This window comes from Felis catus, chromosome B4 (genome assembly GCF_018350175.1).
Source record: "Felis catus isolate Fca126 chromosome B4, F.catus_Fca126_mat1.0, whole genome shotgun sequence".
NCBI lineage: Eukaryota > Metazoa > Chordata > Mammalia > Carnivora > Felidae > Felis > Felis catus.
Window position 1 is genome coordinate 103,573,298 of NC_058374.1, and position 15,244 is coordinate 103,588,541.

The window sequence follows — 15,244 nt, forward strand, 5'->3', positions numbered from 1 at the left end:
ATACTGATCCTTCATTGGTATGAATACTCACAGTTAAACATTTGAGTGTTGAATCAAAATTAAGCATAGATTCTAAATACTAAGTTCATTTAGATTTATATGAACTCTTTAAGCATCTGCATTGTTCCTACCAGAGTTCCCAGAAGACATATTTATTATAATAGCCTTGTCTGGAAAAGAAATTATCATGAAACATGAAGATTAGTTCATCCAGTTCTCTTTAATAACACTATATCCGACAAATAGGTCTGCAAATGTAGTTTTACTTGATTCTTCTTTTCTCACACAGTGTGATGAATTGACCTCTAGGGGGCAGTCTCATCCCAGGACTTTTGGCCAATGTATTTCTAATAATTCACCTCCACATGGCAGTTTTGAATTCTTGTCTAGAACATGATCATTAACGTAATGTATCTTTTAATTAAGCAATATATTTACCCCCTTAAGTATAAGTCAACTTTTTTTAAGATAAATACTATTGTATGAAACAATCCTTAACTAAGTAGGTTTTGGAGAATATCCCTGTGGGTGTAATTGTTTTGTTTGTGCGTGTGTATTTAACACGCCTATATGCAAAGTTCTTTGGCTGAAATTCCCAATAAAATCACAGCAGCTAAAATGTACACTAGAGCTGAGGTAGCAGGAATGCAAAACATGCATAGCCATAGTTAATTAGCCTTCTCATGCTCACTGGGAATACTTGGGATACTTTGAAAATAAGAACAAAAGATACTATTTAATGCTTACTAAATGCAAATACTTAAATACATGTATTCAAGGTTGTAAATCCTAAGCAAAAGCATTTTTCCAAGCGGATGGTAGATAGCTGATGTTTTTTCTTCGCTGAGCTCAGACAAAGCACCCTTCAATGGATAAATGCTTGGTTGAATCTTTTACACTTACAGAGATGCTTTCTTTTTCTTTTTCTTTTTTCTTTTTTTTTTTATCATGCAAGTTTCAGGTGTAAAACATTATAATTCAACATCTGTATACAGTACAAAGTAACCACCCTCAAAGTTCTAGTTACCATTCATCATGTTACAAATGACTCCCTTCACCCCTTTTGCCCACTCTCCAGCCCCAATCCCCTTTGGTAATGATAGATCTCTTCTCTGTAAAATGCTTCCATTTTTTTAAGGGAGGACAAAAACATTTATTTTTAGTTGATTTTTGGAGGGAGAAGTGCCTTAAAGTGGGAGGGAGGAGAGAGGGAGAGAGACCTAGAGAAACTTAACTGGGCTCCACACTCAGCATGGAGCCCTATGCAGGGCTCGCCCCCATGACCCTGGGATCATGAGCTGAGCCAAAATCAAGAGTCAGATGCTCAACTGACTGAGCCACCCAGGCACTCCAAAATGCTTCCATTTTTTAAATATTCATTTATTTTTGAAAGAGAGAGATAGACAGAGTGGGAGTGGGAGAGGAGGAGAGAGACAGGGAGACACAGAATATGAAGCAGGCTTCAGGCTCTGAGCTGTCAGCACGGAGCCCCACACACGTCTCTAACCCATGAACTGTGAGATCATGACCTCAGCAGAAGTTGGACGGACGCTTAACCAACTGAGCCCCACAGGCACCCCAAAGTGCTTCCAAATTTAACTGACAGGGAGACTAGGAGGATTTCTCACAGATCATTAATTTCGAACCTAAATTAAAATCTCCCATGGCATGTACCTATTTAATAGAGGAACAAGAGAAAGGCACATGTGTCTGCACTTTTAATTTTGGGGTTATTTGCTGTGCATATTAACTGTAAGCTGACGTGACACAGCAGTGCAGATGTAGGTATTGGTATTCCAGTGCTCTTTTACTCTCCTAAGGTTGAGGCAATATTCTTTTTTCATTCATTATTCACTCAAATTAATTTTTAGAATCAGGAACCACAACAGGTACTAGAGATGCAAAGAGGAGTAAAACCTGACCTCTGCCTTCAAACAGCTTACATGCTAATAGAATAAGACAAATAAATTGAGAAACAGTGCTGATGCTGTATTATAGTTGCTACTACAGGGGTTATGCTCCGGGTACTGTGGGAGCATAGAGATGGATCAATTAACCCAGAAGTTCTTCTGGTGGAGTCATGTGCTGTGTTGTGAGGAAGAGTAGGAGTTAGCGGGGAGGGGGGTGGGGGTTGTCAAGAGGATGCTGCAAGCAGGGCAGATAGCAAGTGCACAGGCAGAGAGGACTAAAGAAGAGGAATCTATCTAGCCATACCTGGGAAAGCCAGATAAGGCTTTTAGAAAGGAATGGCATTAGAACATTAGCAAATTATACGTTGTTTGGCAAGGCTGGAGTACAGGGGGCATGTGGAGAGAGTCTAAAAAATGTAAGCTAGGCACGGAACATGAAGAACCTTCATATGTATGAAGGAGTATATTTTATTCAGTAAAATTCAGCTTTTGGGGGGGTCATGGAGACTTTTGAGGACATGGAAAAATTAACAGACCCTCTCCCATAAAAATGCACATGGATGCAAGAAAATTCTGTCAGTAATTACAGGGGAATCGCAGATTCACCAAATCTCATCATTTCCTCAATCTCTGCTTATGTAATGAAATCCAGTAGATTTCATCTCAGTCCTCCACTGAAGGAAGTATTTTAAGTTTTGTAATTATACAAGAACAAAGTTCTGAAGTTGTTTCACCCTGGATTCTAGGGGGAAGTTTTTCTAATTGGATTATTGTAGCATTCTCTGATACTTACAATGTGGTGTTTTATTGTGTTGATAAAGAAATGAAGCTCAAATAAAAAATCAAATTATAGTTTCTGGGAACAAAGTAATTATGGAAATCATAGAGAATTCCTTAAATATTATTTGAACTACCGAACGGTTTAAAATTACATAATTATTCTTGGACATGATTGACCTTTGTGTTGATGAACTATTAAAATTTAGGGAAGAATATAATGCAGAACAAACAAGACTGAAAGGAGGGAATTACTATTTCTAGAGAATTGTATTAAAAATCACAAGGCTTGATAAATAAATTGTGTAAGGAGGAAGCCAAAGTATTTTTGTGAGTTATTATGATAGAATATCTGGTGATATTCTACAAGAATGGCAGGCACAACCTGATACTGTCCTTTCTATTTCCAAATGAGTGCCATACCTTTCAGAAATTAGAGGAGTAATATAAAATTCTAGCCATTTTTGTGATAAATACCAGTGCCAAGCTAAAAGCATCTATATGTTAATGACTCCCAAGTTTATATCTTTAGCCCCAGGCCTTTCTTCTTTTTTTTTTTTTTAATTTTTTTTTCAACGTTTTTTATTTATTTTTGGGACAGAGAGAGACAGAGCATGAACGGGGGAGGGGCAGAGAGAGGGAGACACAGAGTCGGAAACAGGCTCCAGGCTCCGAGCCATCAGCCCAGAGCCTGACGCGGGGCTCGAACTCACGGACCGCGAGATCGTGACCTGGCTGAAGTCGGACGCTTAACCGACTGCGCCACCCAGGCGCCCCGCCAGGACTCTCTTCTGAACTTCAGACCTAAATATGTTTATTCAGTAATATATCTCATTTGGATCTCTGATAGACATCTTAAATTCAACATGTCCAAAATGGAATGGAATGGAATTACAGATGTTTCCATCTAAATCTGCCTATAGTCCTCTCAGGTCAATTCATGGCCATTTCTTTCATCCATTTGTTTAGGTCAAAAACCTTGAAGGTATCACTGACTCTTCTGTTTTTCTTACAGCCTACACCCAATCTGTCAGGATAACCAGTTTCTATCTTTGCAATAAATCTAGAATTCCAGTACTTGCCACTGCTTCCCTTAGGCCTGTGGTCATCCTGGCCACCCTCTCTGCCAAGAGTACTGGCTTGCTCCTCTGTTTCTACCATTGACCCTCTCTATTATTAACATAATAGCCCAAGTGATTCTTTAAAATTTAGGAGACATCATGCTTCTGTATATCACTGTAGTTGCTACCTGCTTTGTTCAAAGTGAAAGCCTATGAAGCCTTCTGTTTTTTTGTTTTTGTTTTTGCTTTTTTTTCCTTCCTGGAAAACTCTTTTTTTATTTTTTATAAAAAAATTGTTTTAATATTTATTTACTTTTGAGAGAGAGAGACAGAGTGCAGGCAGGGGAGGGGCAGAGAGTGGGGGGACACAGAATCCAAAGCAGGCTTCAGGCTCTGAGCTGTCAGCATAGAGCCCGATGCAGGGCTTGAACTCACAAACCGTGAGATCATGACCTGAGCTGAAGTCGGAGGCTTAACCAACTGAGCCACCCAGGTGCCCCTTGGAAAACTCTTCTTTCAGATATGGCATGGCTAACTTTGTTAACCTCCTTCACCTGCTGTGCTGAAAATCTCATCTTTTCTTTTTTAATTTTTTAATGTTTATTTTTGAGAGAGAGAGAGAGAGAGAGAGAGAGAGAGAGACAGAGCACAAATGGGGGAGGGGCAGAGAGAGAGGGAGACACAGAATCTGAAGCAGGCTCCAGGCTCTGAGCTGCCAGTACAGAACCCAATGTGGGGCTTGAACTCACTAGCAGTGAGATAATGACTTGAGTTGAAGTTGGACACTTAACTGACTGAGCCACCCAGGCACCCCAAAATCTTATCTTTTCAAAGACACCTGCCCTGGATTCCCTATTTAATACCACAACTTCCTCCCTACAGCCACTACACTCCTGTTCTCGCTAACCTTAGCTTACTTTTTCTTTTTTACCTTAGCACTATCATATCTAATGTACTATATAATATACACTTTGGTATATGATTGTTTACTGTCTATTTTCCGCCCATTAGAATATGAACTCCATAAGGCAGTGACCTTTGTTTTTTGTTGATGTACTCTACATGCTGAGATGGGTGCCTATGCGCATTTGATGAAAAAATGAATAATTTTGGCAATGGGAACATTATTCTGATGGCACCCTTAAAATCTGAAGATTTGCTAGATACTTTTTAGTTCCTTGATGTATAATGTGCTTAATCTTATTGACAAATCTTGCATACTAATAACAAGACACATTTTTCTCTAAAATTGAGTTTCAAGACAGTGATATAGGGATTTGCTAAATTTACTTTAACCATTAACTAATATTGGGTTAAGACATTTTTACAACAGCAAGAGTAATGTTAACAATAAACTAAGATAAGTGTATCTATTTATCTGTTTCTCTAAGGTATTAATCCTCCTCAGAAAGTTCATGCTAAACCTGAAGATGTGGGAGAGGACAGTATAATTCTTCACTGGGAACTCCCACAAGATGGCCATGAGGTCTACATTCAAATCAAACCCGTATCAGATGCAAGAGAAGTCAGGAAGCTTTTTGTAAAAGATGCTAATAGATTCAAGATTGATAATTTAACCCCTGGAATGACATATGACATTGGAATGGCAACAATGATGAATGGGAACTTGAGTGAGCTGGTAACTATGCAACAAACTCTAAGTGAGAATCAAATATTTTTCATTCATAACAGATATTTGCTGATTTGGGAGTATTGTAAAATATTCCCCTACACATCCTCCTGGTAGCAGGTTTTACCCTTGTAAATAGATTGTAGGCGTGTTTGTCTGATGGTAGCCTCAGGACCTGGAGCAGTTTGTATTTCTTTTCTCCTGAAAATGCTTAATGCTTAAATAAAGGCAGCATTGTCTATGACTAAGAACTTGACCCTAAAGCCACACTACCTCGGTTTATCTGGGTTGAACTATTTGAGTGACCCTGGGCAATGTACTCAACCTATTTATGCCTTAGTTTCTTTCTACATTTGTAAAGAGGAAGAAAATAATAGTCTGTATTTTATGGGTTTTCCTGAGACTAGCTGATTTAATAAAGGGAAGGACTTAGAACAGTGCCTATAGCTATAGGCTATATAAACATATAGCTATATAAATGTTTGTAATTATTATTGAATCAACAAAGGCCTGCTGTTGTAGAACATTGACATAAAATATTGACAGTATTTATAGGTTTAGGACCAAACCAATGACAGAAATCTATGTTCTTTCTCAAATACGATTAATTCACTCAATAGATTATCATTGAAAAATCTGTTAAGGAGGGAGAATGAAAAGAAATGGGAAATAAATAAATCATATTTATGGATATTTATAAATTGTGATAAACATTAGCAGGGAAAAAAAGCAGAGTGACGTGATAGAGAGTAACTGAAGAGGGGTGGATGGTTCTAGTGTAGATAGACTGTAATGGGAGCTGTATTTGAATGGAGGCCTAATGGATGAGAAGGAGCCAGAGCGTAATAAGATGGAGAAAGGGTACTTTAGGCATGAACACCTAGCATAAAGGCGCACAAAGCCCAAAAAACAGGAAAAAGCTTGGTATATCTGAGAACAAAAAGGCCTGATACATGGTGTCTAATGAAGAGGGAGAAGGGGAATAAGAAGTGATATTAGAGAAGTATGCAGGGGTTAGATCACATAGAACTTGTAGGCTATGCCTTTTTTTCTTTTAATTTTTTTTTTAATGTTTACTTTTGAGAGAGAGAGAATGAGGGTGAGTGGGGGCGGGGCTGGGAGAGAGAGGAAGAAACAGAATTGAATCAGGCTCCAGGCTCAGCTGTCAGCACAGAGCCCACCATGGGGCTCAAACTCACCATCAGGGAGATCATGACCTGAGCTGAAGTCAGATGCTTAACCCAGTGAGCCACCCAGGCTCCCCTAGGCTGTGCTTTTGAGTTTGTTTTGAGGGCAATGGGAAGCCATTGAGAGTTTTATGCAGGCAAGTTGATGATGTGACCTATGTTACAAAAATTTCCTTCTGACTCTGTGCAAAGAATGATTTTTAAAGTGGCAGGGATGGAAATAGGGCAACTGGGTAAGAGTTTTGTGGAATTTAGGCAAAAGATTATGGTGGACAAGAAAGGGAAAGTGCAGATAAAGTAATAGATATATTTTATATTACGGAAGTAGGAAGTCTGAGCTGGTGATAGAGTGCATGTGAGGAGTATAAAGGAAGGGAGACACCTTGGGTTTTGACTTGACTGATTTGAGTAAATAGAGGTAACTGTGAGGAAGGAATGAATATTGGGCCTCACAGGCCTTTTTGGCTAATAATAAGGCAGCCTGATGGAAAAAATGAATTGGTCCAAAAAATTATGTTTGAGCAGTATGTATGTACACTCAATCAATGTAGAATCTTCCCATTTTGTCCTCCAAAGACTAAAACTAAATTTGTATATAACTTTCATATTTAAATTTCTAAGGAAACATACCTGAAGATAATTATCATAGGAAAAATTAAAAGAAAACACATGAAAAAGAGATATTGCTAAAAAATTATTTCATACCCATCAACCCCTAAATTTTTATCAGCATAATGGAAGTATGGAAATTAAAATGCATAGATAGGAAATAAACTGTAACCAATTATTAGCAGTATGAGGTTAGAGTGCCCCCACATCATTTAGGTGCTAAGTTTTCTCTCTAAAAATTTAGATTATTGAATACATTTTTAAATCAACTTCCAGCTCTAACATCCTATTTTTCTTTGATTCCATGGAACTTGGCATATTTCAACCCCTCTTCCATCTCAAATATAAAAATTTTATCTCCATTTCTAGATACAATGAGCTTTTTAAAATTTTTACTCAGCTTTATATCTCCATGTCTAAGCACAGTTCTTGACTCTGTTTAATTCAAACACTTCTTTGCAAAACTGCTCTTCTACATGGATGCTGAAACATGATTAACATATATACATCCCAGGAAAAATTACAGAATTTGAGGATTTGAGGTTAGGACAGAGATCATCTTACCAATGCCTCACCTGATAGGCAATTGCTTGCATAGTGCCTCTGATCATTTTGTAATGAATCCCTGTAATTTTCCTCTATTATAAGGCCATGTCTGTTTTCCAGAGCATCACAGAGCAAACTACTCCCTAATTCCTATGAAAGGACATCAGTTGCTTGGAAATAGCCATTAGGTATTCCTAGTGTATATAGAGTCTTCCTTTCTGGTGAATTATCTTTAGTTCCTTTAAGCATTTCACTATTTCTTATAATTCCATAGGCTTTTTTAGTCATTTATTAACCTTGGTAAACACTATTAGCATCATCAGATTATTTATCATTCATCATTTTTACTTGTCTCAGATGATGAAACAAATATTAACCTATCCCAATGTGCATACATAGAAATTCTTTCCCTGCATTGTTTGTTGATAACTATTATTTACCACATCCTATTTCTTTTCCATACACATTGAGACAGTCAAGCACAATAGAACATTTACCTTTTAATGACATTTTGTAGACATGTAGAAGAAAAACAATTTACATGTTCATTGATATCCCTTTTTCAAAGCATTTTTTAAAGCATTGTCTCTGCTTAGAAAATACCTTCAGCACCCAGGAACATGGGAGTGCGCTGTTTCCATGACTGTGCTGGCCACTCATTTCCAATCTCCAGATGTTTAATTTCTGCTCAAGGCATATTCAGAAGCTTTCAGGTCATTGTCTACACGTCCAGATGGGTATGATACTTATGGGATGTCATAGTAGCCTTTGAAAAACCATGCTTAGTGTAGAGCTTTTTAACTGAAGAGAGCTGTAAAGAATTTAAAGAGGAAACCCATAAAAAACATTAGTGATGACAAAAAAAGAAAAGATAACCGGAAAAGGAAAAACATGGTAAAAGTGCTTTGAAACACAGTAGTATACCATATGGTATTTGTTATGGGTGATATGTTGAACATTTCTTCATAACTATGAAAAATGATAAAGGCAAGAAAGTTATATATTACAAATGAATGAATTGATGGAAATAATGTACAGTTTTTATATTGTAGAATGTTAATAATAGGTATGTGTTAAAATCCATTTATACAGTACTGGCTTTAGGTAAATTGGCAGAATCATATTATCAAATACAGCATCAATGATTGAGAACAAGTTCAGTTGCATCTAATCAGATGTCACAAAACTGAAAAGGAAAGACTGTTTAATTATTCTCTGAAAGAAAAAATATACTTCAGAATGTATATCTTAGAAGAAGATATCTACTTGAAAGGACAGATCTAAGGTTATACTGGGTAGTATTTCAATAATCTACAAATAGATTTGATATTAAAATTGACCTGAGGAAGAAATAATGTGAATAGAAATCATCTAAAATTTCAAATCTGCTCTAAATGGCACAGTAGAAGATTACAGTACAAGAAAGCTCTTACGTAGAGGTCAATGAGAGTGTGAAATGTAAGCAAATCTTTCCTCTAAACTCTTGCCCGGTCTGTGTTCCTAAAAATGAAATGAAATGTCTGCTCAAAATCTGTGCCTACAGGATAAAATCTGACCTCCACAGCATGGCATGCAAGGCCTCTCGCAGACAGCGTCCAGCGTCAGAGGTGGCCTTCCATGCCTGGCCTTCCATTCCCTGTTCCTCACACACACTCCAGGCTTGAAACACCTGAGCACCTGCCATGCGCCTGGAACTAAACCCTTTGTGTATAAATACAATCTCTCATGGAATCATCACAAGGACCTTGCAAAGTAGATACTAGTCTTTTCTTCCCCATGTTAGGGAAAGAGAAACCAAGGCACAACTTGCCAAAGACTAACAACTAGTTGCCAAAGATTAGTGACTAGTAACTTGTCCTGCTAGTAAAAAGGTGAAAAAACTTGGCTGAATACATGATGATGATGATGCCCTTTTTTGGTTTCTATGCCTCACTCATGGTTTCCTCTTTGTCTGGAATTCCCTTCTTAATCATCTCTCTCTCTACCACATACTCTTTCTGGTAAACTTGTACTATCCTTTAAGATTCAGATAAAAAAATCATAGACTCTGGAAGCCTTCCCCAGTGATATCCCCTAGAATTCTTTTCTTCCCCTATTCTCAATAGCTTTTTGTTCACTTTACCAACTCAGCTCTATCCATTTGGGATTCTAGTTGGTGATTTGTGTATCTCTTTATTGAGACTGGGAACTCTTTGAAAGAAGGAACCTGGCCTTATTTACTTTATTTAAGCACTCCTCCTAGTATATAGGTTTTCAAAAGCCTTTGCTTAATAAATAGATAAAAAGGTAAAACAAATTGGAAAATTTCAGATTCCTATGTTTTTGAGACTATTATTGAGAATCAAAAAATTAAAATTAATCAGTACTTCCAAAATATGTACATACAGTCTGTCTTAGTGTCCACCTTATTGACTGACATAGTAAACATAAGTTAGCACAGGCATTTAGTGTTTTCACATATTCTAGAACATAGCAGACAAAATAGAGAAGTGTACTTGAAATTAAAAAAACAAAACAAAACACTAATTATAAATCTCTCTTTTTATCTTTCAGAGCCCAAACCAGTCCAAATTGTCATCCCATATGAAAGTCATAGTACCTCTGTAATCTTATTTGTTCAAATGCCTGATACTGGAGTGTTTGATGGCATACATATTGTAATTGAAGGAGGGCCAAATGTTACCAGGCCTTTGAAACATGACAATAAAATAACTGTTGGCAATTTAACACCAGGCACAGAATATAATTTCTTTGTTTCCATCATCAGTGGTACTAAACTAAGTAATATGTACTATGTGCCTGCAGTAAAAACATGTAAGTATTTTGGGACTTACATAAGGTTTTTTTTTTTTAATTTTGACCATGTGTCCCATTTTATATTAGTAGGCTACATTCACTTTAATGCAGTTGTTTTCAAAGATCTTTTAAAAATAATTACAAATACCTTACTACTGAACCTAATCTTTCATTGTTCTAGTATACAGATAGAGCTAACTTTATGTAAAATTGAGAAGTCATGAGTTTGTTAAATCTATCCATTAAGAAGAAAACATACTTGAATCTTAATCATAACTTTCAATGACTTATTTCAAGAGTGAGGAATGTGAATAATTTTAGGCAGATGAGAACTGGGTTATATTTTTTGAGTCTAGAGACACTTAATAGTATCTCTCAAAGCACATAATCTTAGCATGTGTTTGCTCTCCCCACGCTGCCTTTGTCTGGAAAGAATTAGCATATGTTTTCCTTCTTTGAATATTTAAAATTAGTACATATTATATTTGTTCATACCAGAACTTACATTTTGAATTTCATATCAATTTTGATTTGTTTTTTCTTTAAGTCACTCATGTATTCTACAAATAATTCATTTTGAGCATTTGGGATACATGACATTTATCTAAGATATTGACCTTGTATATATAGAAATGAATGGCACAGAGTAATAAATGCCATACAAAAATAATATGTAGTCCTGAAAATGTTATAATTCTGACTATAAACATGTCCAGGTTCTTTATGTTTTGCTCTTTCTTGTCTATAAATCTTCACATATATTATTATACCACCATGTGTCTTCTTCCTCGCGAGCTGTAAAATTTCTATTACTGTTTAAACTCACCTTTTCATAAAATACTCCCAAACTGGTACCACTAATCACGTTGTTGTAATAGAACCTTAACATATTTATAATCAGCTCAATATATATTTATACTTTGTTTTTACTTACAATTTTTATGTATTATTATATCTCTAAACTCTGCCTCTTCCTTATTTAAATTATAAATCATTATGAGCAGCATTCTATTTGACAGTTCTTGTTTTTAAAAGTAATTAGTACTTGATCTTCTACATATGTCAATATTGTGATATAATTGGCAAAATATATCAGTATATAAGATAGTAGTATAAAGCTGCAATTTTTCTAGGTTTTCTGAAATAATTTCTTTTTCTTTATGCTGAATGGGATCTTTAGCATGAAAACATAACAATTAAAGCTCATAAGATAAAATTTGGTTTTAGCTTCAGCTAATATTCGATACAAAGAGGATTCTTTTACCCCTTTGTCTGGACTTCATATTTTTCTCTATGTTGACTCTTTAGTTTATGATAATAGTTTCAGAAAGCTTAAATCTCTTTTTTTTTCTTTTAAGTATTGTACGTTTGCTCCTGGGAATTTGCTGCTATTGTAGTTTTTGCTGCAAAATCAAAATTAGCTGCTTGTTATGGTGTTTACCATAACTCTGAGTATTGCAACTGATTATTATATTTGATAAACTGTTGTGTTATGTGTAAACAACTGTTTTAATTTAGGATATAAAGATAGTTGATTAATAAACTTTACTGTTCTTTTCTCACCTTGTGTTTTTTTCCTCCTTTAAAGGGATAAATTAAAAAGAAAAACCCAGTTAGAAAACATAGAAGAATTTAAATGTGTTGTGTGTTTTGGGTAGGTCTGGAAGCACCATCAAATATCCATGAGGGCAAAGTGACAGACTCTTCCATAGAAATTCTCTGGAATCGAGCTGATGGGAATTTTCAGCATTATGAAATCACATGCATGAACTGTACTGCTGCTTTCATGGTACGTTAGAAGCGGCTCTCGGAAGCATTAAACTTGAATCTTTCATGCTGAGTCCAATATTACTGCATTCTTATGTTAGATAGTAGTGAAACTAAATAACCCCCATGCTTATTTGGTTGTGTTGAATTGTGGAACATTTTTTAAATGAACAGTTGCTAATTTATTCTTTTGGATTGATAGGTCCAGAAGGTAGTTCAAGAAGCAGCAACGTTCTCTAACCTGGATCCTGCGACAGTGTATACTTTTTCAATTTGCACTGAAAAAGAAGGTTTTAAAGACAGTGCTCCTAACGTAAAAGAAATACAGACAGGTACAGCCTGTGTAAGCCCTTGAGGTATTATTCAGTGTTCAATTCAACATTGAATCAATGTTCAAATATTTATTTCATTCTTTAGGGAAAATTTAGTCGATAGTTTGTTATTCCCAGATTTTCTTTATGGGCAGGCAGTGTCCTCTCTTGTCTCTTTTTCGGTTTCCCCTTATATGGGTCAGAAAAACCTCTTTTGTAAATGTATTGCCAGGCAGTAGAGTAGCTAATTGTCTGGGGTCTGGCCAGATTTTCCATTTGTGATTTAATTTCTTCATTGTTCAGTCAAGCAGACAATGAAGTGACATTTCCCCAGTGTTAGCAACTTACTCCCAATGGCAGATGGTGATTTATTCCATGCTTGTCATATGAAATAAGGGATGATTGGGAAGGATGTATGCAAAATGTATACATTTTCATATCTGAATGAAGTAAAATTTTCAATTATTCTATTATAACTATGTTAATGATTCTTGACAGTGGTTTATTGATTTGTGTATTTAGGAACTGGCCATAGCTTATATTCTTTTACTATAAAAACAAATAATGGAATTGGGAGAGAATATTCTTGACAATTTTGTTCTTTTCTTTTACATGGAAGAATTTTAGAGACAAAACAAAATACATATTATATACTATTTCATTTAACTTTTTTCCCTAGGAAAGAAGGGAGTATTTCACATTTAGATTGCAATTAAAATTTCTGCTGATTAACTTTGTCAGTATTTGGTATTTAATTGGAATGAGTCCTAAAAATCATTAAATATTTCGCAGATTGGTGGTGTTGGGAGGAAAAATAATGTTCTCTCCATCCTTCTAGGTCCTTTACTGAGGACCCACCCCCCCCCTCCCGCCAACCCGTGTGAGACAGATTAACAGGAGAGAAATATATATATATATACTTCATGCATACGTGGGAGAGACCCAGGGAATCTGAGTAACTCCCTGAAATGGCTTAAGCCACCACCTTAAATACCATCTCCGGCTAAAAACAAAAGAAAATGTTGAGGGGGGACGAGGGAGCCAGTTACTGGAGGCTACTAGGAAAACCTAGTAAACAAGTGTAAAGTGGTTATGCAGATTTAGGTCTGCCTTCTCCATTGGCAAGAATTTCTAGAGATTTAGTCAGACTTCTCCTAGTGTAGAGAGGGAGACACCCTTACGAATGGAGATTTTCCTTGTAAATTTAAGAGTCTCTTACAAAGGATAACTTTTAACTCAGTTTTCAGAGTTTCTCGTGTGTCTGCTGTTTCTTTTAAGAATAACCAACTCAAAATCATCCTTATGCCAAAGAGGCATATTTTGGGGTGGCATATTCTGTTCCTTTTCAGTTGTGCAAGACCAAGATACAATCTCTCCCTACATTTTTGAGGCGAGGGAAATACTGATTATAGTACTACAATAATATATATTGGTTCCACTTTAAAGTTTAAAATTATTCTTGCTGGTTTTTTTTTCTTTTTTTGACTTTTAACTTATCATCTATCAGGAAGAATAAAAGGAATGTTTTGGTTACCCTCAGAGTTTGCAGAAATTGAAACAAATCTTGAGGGTGTTTCAGGGCTATTTTAGACCAGGTGCTTTGTGCGGTAGAAAATGTTATTTTATGTGTATGTTTTAATGATATAGCCCCAAGTGCAGTTGAATTTATGAACCATAGTAGAAACTCCAATGCAATAACTGTTAGCTGGCCTACAGCTAGAAGTCTTCTGGACGGATACATTATTTCAATATCCAGCGGAATCTTAATGAAAGAGGAAACCCTGCCTTCCACAAAAAGGTATGAAAATCCTGAAAAGAAATTGTGTCAAGTTACATGGACCACGAGATTAACATTTTATATATATTTTTCAAATGCTATACTACTGGATTAATATAAACAGAAATTAGAAAATTTGTAAGACAACTTTTTTGGCTACGATGTGATTAGAAAATGTCTGAGATACAGTGACAAATCTGTTTTGCAAATAATAATAAATTAATACAGGATATCTCATGCTTGTATGTATAATACACACTTTTTGACTTAAGTGAATTTCTCTGTGTAAGAGGCTATGATTTCTAATTAACTATTTATGCTTATGAAGCATAGCGGATTGTTTCTGTGATAGACAATAAAAACACCACAAGACTTATATGTAAAATTCTCTCTGTAGACAGGGTGAGAAGATGGGAGTTTTCCAAATGTTTCTGAGCTAAATGTTTTAATACGTGAATTTTTTTTTAATGTACAGGACATTCACATTTAATAGCCTTTCTTCAGGGACTGACTTTTTAATTAGTGTTATAACTACCAAGGGACTGAAAAGAAGCCATCCCACTGTCCTCATGGTTAGCACTTGTAAGTTTATTTTATATTTAATTGACTTTTCATGGGCAAAAAATAATGGAAATGGTTGTGTTTAAAGCCAATATCTAATTAAAAATGAATGAAAATGGAAGTGGTTTATGGCATGCTTGAAGAGAAGAGAACACGGCACTTAACTTGGAAAATGCCTGAGTTGTATTCCTGCCTCTATCACTTATTAATTATGTGACCTTGGGCAAAACTATTAAGTTTTCACTTATAAAATGAGAATAATTATTCCTGCCTGGGTGCAAAATCTTGTTGATAAAATCCAAACACAAAGCT

At 35.8% G+C, this 15,244-nt stretch overlaps 1 protein-coding gene across 3 annotated transcripts in view; it reads left to right on the forward strand.

The window, feature by feature from the left end:
- Positions 1–15,244, forward strand: part of PTPRQ (protein tyrosine phosphatase receptor type Q) — a 255,558-nt gene that overhangs the window by 11,746 nt on the left and 228,568 nt on the right. For all 3 annotated transcript variants that reach the window (XM_045062106.1, XM_045062108.1, XM_045062107.1), the window contains exons 9-14: positions 5,140–5,409; positions 10,274–10,534; positions 12,175–12,305; positions 12,486–12,615; positions 14,242–14,392; positions 14,847–14,953. In XM_045062106.1, coding sequence (XP_044918041.1) covers positions 5,140–5,409; positions 10,274–10,534; positions 12,175–12,305; positions 12,486–12,615; positions 14,242–14,392; positions 14,847–14,953 — 1,050 coding nt within the window. The remainder of the gene's footprint in view (positions 1–5,139; positions 5,410–10,273; positions 10,535–12,174; positions 12,306–12,485; positions 12,616–14,241; positions 14,393–14,846; positions 14,954–15,244) is intronic.